General features: G+C 58.9%; 1 protein-coding gene across 4 annotated transcripts in view; it reads right to left on the bottom strand.

The window, feature by feature from the left end:
* Window positions 1-10,000, bottom strand: part of LOC110520814 (integrin alpha-10) — a 63,335-nt gene that overhangs the window by 44,626 nt on the left and 8,709 nt on the right. For 3 of the 4 annotated variants that reach the window (XR_016492579.1, XR_016492580.1, XM_090224170.1), the window contains exons 2-4: window positions 6,845-6,956; window positions 4,790-4,899; window positions 4,559-4,647 (exon numbers count right to left, since the gene is read on the bottom strand). Coding sequence is in view for 2 of the 4 variants with exons in the window: in XM_090224170.1 (XP_090080296.1) it covers window positions 4,559-4,647; window positions 4,790-4,899; window positions 6,845-6,956 (311 nt within the window). In the remaining 2 variants the exon portion in view is untranslated. The other variant, XM_090224180.1, reaches the window with a different exon arrangement.

Below are 10,000 nucleotides of genomic sequence, written 5' to 3' on the forward strand. Positions count from 1 at the left end.
GGAGATAGAAGAAAGCCGTTACAGAATCACCCACCACACCAGGACCAAGCAGCGTGGTGACAGGCAGCGACAGCAGAAGCAACAAAGAGAGGAATGGACATGGGAGGATGAATTGTTTGGAGAAGGACCCTGGGATCAGCCTGGAGAATATCGCCGCCCCAAAGAAGAACTGGAGGCGGCGAGAGCTGAGAGGCGCTGGTATGAGGAGGCAGCACGGCGACGCGGGTGGAAGCCCGGGAGTCAGCCCCAAAAATTTATTGGGGGGGGCTAACAGGGAGTATGGCTACGCCAGGTAGGAGACCTGGGCAGACTCCCTGTGCTTTCCGGGGGGCTAGAGAGACCGGGCAGGCACCGTGTTATGCTGTGGTGCGCACGGTGTCTCCAGTGCGGGTGCATAGCCCGGTGCGGTACATTCCAGCTCCGCGTATCGGCCGGGCTAGAGTGAGCATCGAGCCAAGTGCCATGAAGCCGGCTCTACGCATCTGGTCTCCAGTGCGTCTCCTTGGGCCGGCTTACATGGCACCAGCCTTGCGCTCGGTGTCTCCGGTTCGCCTGCATAGCCCAGTGCGGGCTATTCCACCTCGCCGCACTGGCAGGGCGACCGTGAGCATTCAACCAGGTAAGGTTAGGCAGGCTCGGTGCTCAAGAGCTCCAGTGCGCCTGCACGGTCCGGTCTTTCCAGTACCACCTCCACACCCCAGCCCTCCGGTAGCAGCTCCCCGCACCAGGCTTCCTGTGCGTGTCCTCGGCACAGTACCACAAGTGCCAGCACCACGCATCAGGCCTACAGTGCGCCTCGCCTGTCCAGCGCTGCCAGAGCCTTCCTCCTCTTCAGCGCTGCTGGAGTCTCCCGCCTGTTTAGCGCTGCCAGAGCCTTCCGCCTCTACAGCGCTGCCGGAGTCTCCCGCCTGTTCAGAACTGCCAGTCTGCAAGGAGCTGCCAGTCTGCAAGGAGCTGCCAGTCTGCAAGGAGCTGCCAGTCTGCATAGAGCTGCCAGTCTGCAAGGAGCTGCCAGTCTGCATTGAGCTGCCAGTCTGCATTGAGCTGCCAGTCTGCAAGGAGCCGCCAGAGCTGCCAGTCTGCAGGATGCCGCCGAAGCTGCCAGTCTGCAAGGAGCCGCCAGAGCTGCCAGTCTGCAAGGAGCCGCCAGAGCTGCCAGTCTGTATGGAGCAGCCAGAGCCGCCAGTCAGCATGAAGCAGCCAGGGCCGCCAGTCAGCATGGAGCAGCCAGGGCCGCCAGTCAGCATGGAGCAGCCAGAGCCGCCAGTCAGCATGGAGCAGCCAGAGTCGCCAGTCAGCATGGAGCAGCCAGTCAGCATGGAGCAGCCAGAGCAGCCAGTCAGCATGGAGCAGCCAGAGCAGCCAGTCAGCATGGAGCAGCCAGAGCTGCCAGTCAGCATGGAGCAGCCAGTCAGCATGGAGCAGCCAGTCAGCATGGAGCAGCCAGAGCAGCCAGTCTGCATGGAGCAGCCAGAGCTGCCAGTCAGCATGGAACAGCCAGTCAGCATGGAGCAGCCAGAGCAGCCAGTCTGCATGGAGCAGCCAGAGCAGCCAGTCAGCATGGAGCAGCCAGTCAGCATGGAGCAGCCAGAACTGCCAGTCAGCCAGACTCTTCCAGATCTGCCAGTCAGCCAGACTCTTCCAGATCTGCCAGTCAGCCAGACTCTTCCAGATCTGCCAGTCAACCAGACTCTTCCAGATCTGCCAGTCAACCAGACTCTTCCAGATCTGCCAGTCAACCAGACTCTTCCAGATCTGCCAGTCAACCAGACTCTTCCAGATCTGCCAGTCAACCAGACTCTTCCAGATCCGCCAGTCAGCCGGGATCTGCCAGAACTGCCAGTCGGCCAGGATCCGCCAGTCGGCCAGGATCCGCCAGTCGGCCAGGATCTGCCAGATCCGCCAGTCAGCCAGGATCTGCCAGTCAGCCAGGATCTGCCAGTCAGCCAGGATCTGCCAGTCACCCAGGATCTGCCGAAACCACCAGCCAGCCAGGATCTGGTAGATTCATCAACCTGCCTGAGCTTCCTCTCACTCCCGAGCTTCCTCTCACTCCCGAGCTTCCTCTCACTCCCGAGCTTCCTCTCACTCCCGAGCTTCCTCTCACTCCCGAGCTTCCCCTCAGTCCCGAGCTGCCTCAGTCCCGAGCTGCCCCTCAGTCCCGATCTGCTCCTCAGTCCAGTGGGGTTCTGGGTGAGGACTACTAGGCCATGGTCGGCGGCGAGGGTGGACTATCCAAGGACGCGAGGAGAGGGGACTAAGACATTGATTGAGTGGGGTCCACGTCCCGCGCCGGAGCCGCCACCATGGACAGACGCCCACCCGGACCCTCCCTATTGTTTTGAGGTGCGTTCGGGAGTCCGCACCTTAGGGGGGGGGGGTTCTGTCACGCCCTGGTCGAAGTATTTTGTGTTTATCTTTATTTATTTGGTCAGGCCAGGGTGTGGCATGGGTTTTTGTATGTGGTGTGTATGTATGGGGATTGTAGCTAGTGGGGTGTTCTGGGTAAGTCTATGGCTGTCTGAAGTGGTTCTCAATCAGAGGCAGGTGTTTATCGTTGTCTCTGATTGGGAACCATATTTAGGCAGCCATATTCTTTGAGTTTGTCGTGGGTGATTGTCCTTAGTGTCCTTGTTCATGTCACTGTGTTTCGGTTTTCACGTTATGTTTATTGTTTTTGTATAGTTCGTGTTTTTGTCTTCATTAAAGATGTATCGAACAAACCACGCTGCATTTTGGTCCGATCCTTGCTACACCTCCTCGTCCGAGGAGGAGATAGAAGAAAGCCGTTACAGAAATACCTCAGTGTGCCATCACAGCAGAAAGATGTGTGACCTGTTGCCACAAGAAAAGGGCAACCAATGAAAAACAAACACCATAGTAAATACAACTCATATTTAAGTTGATTTATTTTCCCTTTTGTACTTTGACTATTTGCCCATCGCTACAACACGGTATATAGTCATTGGAACTTTTGTGAGTGTAATTTTTTATTGTTTATTTCACTTTTGTTTATTATATATATATATATATATATATTCACTTGATTTGGCAATGTAAACATGTTTCCCATTTCTTTGAAAAAAAATTTAATTGAGGAGGGGCTGAGACAAAAGGGGGGGACTGAGAGAGAGGGGGGACTGAGAAAGAGAGAGAAAAGAGAGAGAGGGGGGAACTGAGAGCGAAAGAGAGAAAGAGAAAGGGGGAACTGAGAGCGAGAGAGAGAGAGAGAAAAAGAAAGAGAGAGAAAGACAGAGAACCAGAGAGAGAGAGACGGGGGCCTGAGAGAGAGAAATAGAGAGAGATGTGGGGAGAGCGAGAGAATGAAAGAGAGATGAGGAGAAGAATTGGGTATAAGCGAGGGGGGGTATGTCATGGAAAAGCATATAATTGTGGTTTGAGAACAGATGAAATGAAAGAGAGGGAGAAGAGAGAGAGCGTGAGGGATGGGGTGAAGAAGTTGTTGACATGGTGGCAGTTTTCATGAGTATTGTAGCAGAGCTGGAACGCACCAGACCAATAAAGCCATTTAATCCCAATTGTAGTGAATGAGGTGAGGCAGAACAGTCACATAACAATATTGATGTCTTCAAAGCATACTATTTATTTGGCTTTAAAACCAAAGAGTGAAGGAGGGAGGGAGGAGAGCTAGGATAAAAGGAACAACATTCATACACACTAGGAGACAAAATAAAAATGAAAAGAGTGAAGGAGGGAGGGAGGAGAGAGAAAACATGACCCTGTCATTACCAAAGGCCCCAGCACAGCTCCAGTACAGACACAGAGACAGAGAGAGACAGAGGGAGGGATGGTGAGCGAGGGATGAGAGAAAGGAAAGAAGGAGAGGAGGGCGAGAGCTGCTATGGCTTTTGGTAGGCCTGTCATTACAAAGGGCCGGAGCTGCATTCCGATCCTGTTTTAGACCCTACCACAGGGGTTCAAATACACACACGCGCAAAAACAGGGTGCGCTGGCCCTGGCATTAGTGAACTGTGTTTGACTCTGCACCTAGAGTAGCTGCAAACTGCTGGCAGACACACACACACACAGGAGTGGCTGCTTGCTGGCACAGCCACCCAGTAATTCCTCTGTAACCATAGAGATCTGGAGATACCTGGATCAGAAGACTCTGCTAGGACAACGTGGCCCAGAGTGTGTGTGTGTGTGTGTGTGTGTGTGTGTGTGTGTGTGTGTGTGTGTGTGTGTGTGTGTGTGTGTGTGTGTGTGTGTGTGTGTGTGCGCTTGAATGTATGGTAAGAAAAGCTGCCCTATAATGAGGGGGGATTCTGAACACACACAGACATGGCATCTAATGTTAATTCCTTCTAAACATGGCCAACCCCAGCTGACTCATTGAAAAGTCCATACCAAACAAACACACCACCTCCTCCTCTCACCCCCACCACATCCCTCCAGGACTGACTCAGTTCCTACAGCCATATGTAACCCAGTATCAAACACATGTTGTCTGCAAGACTCAAGACCATGTTAGCCCACTGTCTCAATCAATTCATCAATCAATCAGTCAACCAGTCAGCCAATGGGACAGAGAACGTACCAGGAATCCATCAGGTGAGTCTGGACTGAGGGTCATTCCTAGATGAGAGTTCTTCAGGTTTCTAGATACATTCTGTAACGTGCTCTCACCTGAGACAGAGAGGGAGGAGAGAGATGGTTAATGACATTACCTAGAGGCTGAGCTATGGTCAGTTTAGTGTTTCTCCTCCTAATGGTTAAGATTAGGATCAGCGGAGGGTAAGCTGATCCTAGATCTGTAGTTGTCTCTCACCTAGGTTGGTTTTGGTGCAGTTGGAGCTCCTCTCCTCTCCCACGATGCATTTGTACACGTCTCCTCTCCTGGTATTGGAAGGACCATCCCAAGGAGCACCAACCAGCATCCTACATCACAATCACACACACAGCCAATCAGGTTGTGAGGATTTTATCAATGCATCCTACTACAGATACACTAATTGATAGCCTGGAGGACGGCAGGTAGCCTGGAGGACGGCAGGTAGCCTGGAGGACGGCAGGTAGCCTGGAAGGCGGCAAGTAGCCTGGAGGGTGGCAGGTAGCCTGGAGGGAGGCAGGTAGCCTGGAGGGTGGCAGGTAGCCTGGAGGACGGCAGGTAGCCTGGAGGACGGCAGGTAGCCTGGGGGGCGGCAGGTAGCCTGGAGGACGGCGGAGGACGGCGGAGGGCGGCAGGTAGCCTGGAGGGCGGCAGGTAGCCTGGAGGACGGCAGGTAGCCTGGAGGGCGGCAGGTAGCCTGGAGGACGGCAGGTAGCCTGGAGGACGGCAGGTAGCCTGGAGGGCGGCAGGTAGCCTTGAGGGCGGCAGGTAGCCTGGAGGACGGCGGAGGACGGCGGGTAGCCTGGAGGACGGCAGGTAGCCTGGAGGACGGCGGGTAGCCTGGAGGACGGCGGGTAGCCTGGAAGACGGCGGGTAGCCTGGAGGGCGGCGGGTAGCCTGGAGGGCGGCGGGTAGCCTGGAGGGCGGCGGGTAGCCTGGAGGACGGCGGGTAGCCTGGAGGGCGGCGGGTAGCCTGGAGGACGGCGGGTAGCCTGGAGGACGGCGGGTAGCCTGGAGGGCGGCGGGTAGCCTGGAGGACGGCGGGTAGCCTGGAGGACGGCGGGTAGCCTGGAGGACGGCGGGTAGCCTCGAGGGCGGCGGGTAGCCTGGAGGGCGGCGGGTAGAATGGAGGGTAGCCTGGAGGACGGCGGGTAGCCTGGAGGGCGGCGGGTAGCCTGGAGGACGGCGGGTAGCCTGGAGGGCGGCGGGTAGTCTGGAGGGCGGCGGGTAGCCTGAAGGGTGGCGGGTAGCCTGGAGGACGGCGGGTAGCCTGGAGGACGGCGGGTAGCCTGAAGGGCGGCGGGTAGCCTGGAGGACGGCGGGTAGCCTGGAGGGCGGCGGGTAGCCTGAAGGGCGGCGGGTAGCCTGGAGGACGGCGGGTAGCCTGGAGGGCGGCGGGTAGCCTGGAGGGCGGCGGGTAGCCTGGAGGGCGGCAGGTAGCCTGGAGGGCGGCAGGTAGCCTGGAGGGCGGCAAGTAGCCTGGAGGACGGCGGAGGACGGCGGGTAGCCTGGAGGACGGCGGGTAGCCTGGAGGGCGGCGGGTAGCCTGGAGGACGGCGGGTAGCCTGGAGGGCGGCGGGTAGCCTGGAGGACGGCGGGTAGCCTGGAGGGCGGCGGGTAGCCTGGAGGGCGGCGGGTAGCCTGGAGGACGGCGGGTAGCCTGGAGGGCGGCGGGTAGCCTGGAGGGCGGCGGGTAGCCTGGAGGGCGGCGGGTAGCCTGGAGGGTAGCCTGGAGGACGGCGGGTAGCCTGGAGGGCGGCGGGTAGCCTGGAGGACGGCGGGTAGCCTGGAGGGCGGCGGGTAGTCTGGAGGGCGGCGGGTAGCCTGGAGGGTGGCGGGTAGCCTGGAGGACGGCGGGTAGCCTGGAGGACGGCGGGTAGCCTGGAGGGCGGCGGGTAGCCTGGAGGACGGCGGGTAGCCTGGAGGGCGGCGGGTAGCCTGGAGGACGGCAGGTAGCCTGGAGGGCGGCAGGTAGCCTGGAGGGCGGCAGGTAGCCTGGAAGGCGGCAAGTAGCCTGGAGGGCGGCAGGTAGCCTGGAGGACGGCAGGTAGCCTGGAGGACGGCAGGTAGCCTGGAGGGCGGCAGGTAGCCTGGAGGGCGGCAGGTAGCCTGCCATTGAACAAGGCAGTGAACCCTAATCGCTCCAGGGTCGCCATTAATAACCTGTACACTCATACAGGTTACCCACTTGTACATGCAGTGAAACAGGACAAATATAAGCACCCCCTTTTTGACCTTTGACAAACACACACACATACAGAAGTTGGTACTCACGATTTGTCCCCCGCATTGTCATGCTGTAGCACAGAGAAACCAAATAGGGCCTCCTCTGGACCAGTGTAGATACGAGGCCGCTTAACATCGATGTTGAAACACTCACACAACCCTGAGGGAACATTACAACAGAGAGAAGGTTATAGAAAGGGGTTGTGAGGAGAGAGGAGCTTGGGTTGTGAGGAGAGAGGGACTGGGGATGTGAGGAGAGAGGGACTGGGGTTGTGAGGAAAGAGGGGATGGGGTTGTGAGGAGAGAGGGACTGGGGTTGTGAGGAGAGAGGGACTGGGGATGTGAGGAGAGAGGGGCTTGGGTTGTGAGGAGAGAGGGGCTGGGGTTGTGAGGAGAGAGGGACTGGGGTTGTGAGGAGAGAGGGACTGGGGATGTGAGGAGAGAGGGGCTTGGGTTGTGAGGAGAGAGGGGCTGGGGTTGTGAGGAGAGAGGGACTGGGGTTGTGAGGAGAGAGGGACTGGGGTTTAGAGGAGAGAGGGGCTGGGGTTGTGAGGAGAGAGGGGCTGGGGTTGTGAGGAGAGAGGGGCTGGGGTTGTGAGGAGAGAGGGGGGTTGTGAGGAGAGAGGGGGGTTGTGAGGAGAGAGGGACTGGGGTTTAGAGGAGAGAGGGGTTGGGGTTGTGAGGAGAGAGGGACTGGGGTTGTGAGGAGAGAGGGGCTGGGGTTGTGAGGAGAGAGGGACTGGGGTTGTGAGGAGAGAGGGGCTGGGGTTGTGAGGAGAGAGGGGCTGGGGTTGTGAGGAGAGAGGGGCTGGGGTTGTGAGTAGAGAGGGACTGGGGTTATGAGGAGAGAGGGGCTGGGGTTGTGAGGAGAGAGGGACTGGGGTTGTGAGGAGAGAGGGGCTGGGGTTGTGGGGAGAGAGGGGCTGGGATTGTGTGGAGAGAGGGGCTGGGGTTTTGAGGAAAGAGGGGCTGGGGTTGTGAGGAGAGAGGGGCTGGGGATGTGAGGAGAAAGGGGCTGGGGTTGAGAGGAGAGGGGAGAGAGGGGCTGGGGTTGAGAGGAGAGGGGAGAGAGAGGGGATGGGGTTGTGAGGAGAGAGGGACTGGGGTTGTGAGGAGAGAGGGACTGGGGTTTAGAGGAGAGAGGGTCTGGCGTTGTGAGGAGAGAGGGACTGGGGTTGTGAGGAGAGAGGGGCTAGGGTTGTGAGGAGAGAGGGACTGGGGTTGTGAGGAGAGAGGGACTGGGGTTGTGAGGAGAGAGGGCCTGGGGTTGTGAGGAGAGAGGGACTGGGGTTGTGAGGAGAGAGGGGCTGGGGTTGTGAGGAGAGAGGGACTGGGGTTGTGAGGAGAGAGGGGCTGGGGTTGTGGGGAGAGAGGGGCTGGGGTTTAGAGGAGAGAGGGGCTGGGGTTGTGAGGAGAGAGGAGAGAGGGGCTGGGGTTGTGAGGAGAGAGGAGAGAGGGACTGGGGTTGTGAGGAGAGAGGGGCTGGGGTTGTGAGGAGAGAGGGACTGGGGTTGTGAGGAGAGAGGGGCTGGGGTTGTGAGGAGAGAGGGGCTGGGGTTGTGAGGAGAGAGGGGCTGGGGTTGAGAGGAGAGAGGGGCTGGGGTTGTGAGGAGAGAGGAGAGAGGGGCTGGGGTTGTGAGGAGAGAGGGGCTGGGGTTGTGGGGAGAGAGGGGCTGGGGTTTAGAGGAGAGAGGGGCTGGGGTTGTGAGGAGAGAGGAGAGAGGGGCTGGGGTTGTGAGGAGAGAGGAGAGAGGGACTGGGGTTGTGAGGAGAGAGGGGCTGGGGTTGTGAGGAGAGAGGGGCTGGGGTTGTGAGGAGAGAGGGACTGGGGTTGTGAGGAGAGAGGGGCTGGGGTTGTGAGGAGAGAGGAGAGAGGGACTGGGGTTGTGAGGAGAGAGGGGCTGGGGTTGTGAGGAGAGAGGGGCTGGGGTTGTGAGGAGAGAGGGGCTGGGGTTGTGAGGAGAGAGGAGAGAGGGACTGGGGTTGTGAGGAGAGAGGGGCTGGGGTTGTGAGGAGAGAGGGGCTGGGGTTGTGAGGAGAGAGGGGCTGGGGTTGTGAGGAGAGAGGAGAGAGGGACTGGGGTTGTGAGGAGAGAGGGGCTGGGGTTGTGAGGAGAGAGGGGCTGGGGTTGTGAGGAGAGAGGGGCTGGGGTTGTGAGGAGAGAGGGGCTGGGGTTGAGAGGAGAGAGGGGCTGGGGTTGTGAGGAGAGAGGAGAGAGGGGCTGGGGTTGTGAGGAGAGAGGGGCTGGGGTTTAGAGGAGAGAGCGGCTGGGGCTGTGAGGAGAGAGGGGCTGAGGTTGTGAGGAGAGAGGGGGTTGTGAGGAGAGAGGGGCTGGGGTTGTAAGGAGAGAGGGGCTGGGGTTGTGAGGAGAGAGGGGCTGGGGTTGAGAGGAGAGAGGGGCTGGGGTTGAGAGGAGAGAGGGGCTGAGGTTGAGAGGAAAGAGGGGCTGGGGTTGTGAGGAGAGAGGAGAGAGGGGCTGGGGTTGTGAGGAGAAAGGAGAGAGGGGCTGGGGTTGTGAGGAGAGAGGAGAGAGGGGCTGGGTTTGAGAGGAGAGAGGAGAGAGGGGCTGGGGTTGTGAGGAGAGAGGAGAGAGGGGCTGGGGTTTAGAGGAGAGAGGGGCTGGGGTTTAGAGGAGAGAGGGGCTGGGGTTGAGAGGAGAGAGGGGCTGGGGTTTAGAGGAGAGATGGGCTGGGGTTGTGAGGAGAGAGGAGAGAGGGGCTGGGGTTGTGAGGAGAGAGGAGAGAGGGGCTGGGGTCGAGAGGAGAGAGGAGAGAGGAGAGAGGGGCTGGGGTTGTGAGGAGAGAGGAGAGAGGGGCTGGGGTTGAGAGGAAAGAGGGGCTGCGGTTGTGAGGAGAGAGGGGCTGGGGTTGAGAGGAGAGAGGGGCGTTGTAAGGAGGGAGGGGTTGTGGGGTGAGAGAGGCTGGGGTTGAGAGGGGGTTGTGGGGAGAGAGGGGGTTAGAAAGAGGGGGTTTGGGGTGAGGGAAATGAAGAGAGTGAAAGAGAGAGGGAGCGAGAGAGTTTACATTTGCTTTGGCAATGTAAACATATGTTTCCTATTCCAATGAAGCCCTTAAATTGAATTGAATTGAGATGGGGGAGGGAAGAAGGATAAACAGAGTGACCAAAGATGACCTTTGCGGAAAAAGGGAGTTCAGTCTAGGGGGGGAAAAGAGAGGGAGAAAAGAGGAGGGAGGGAGGGAGGGA

The sequence above is a fragment of the Oncorhynchus mykiss genome, chromosome 3, assembly GCF_057628025.1.
Source record: "Oncorhynchus mykiss isolate SJ-2025 chromosome 3, ASM5762802v1, whole genome shotgun sequence".
Classification (NCBI taxonomy): Eukaryota; Metazoa; Chordata; class Actinopteri; order Salmoniformes; family Salmonidae; genus Oncorhynchus; species Oncorhynchus mykiss.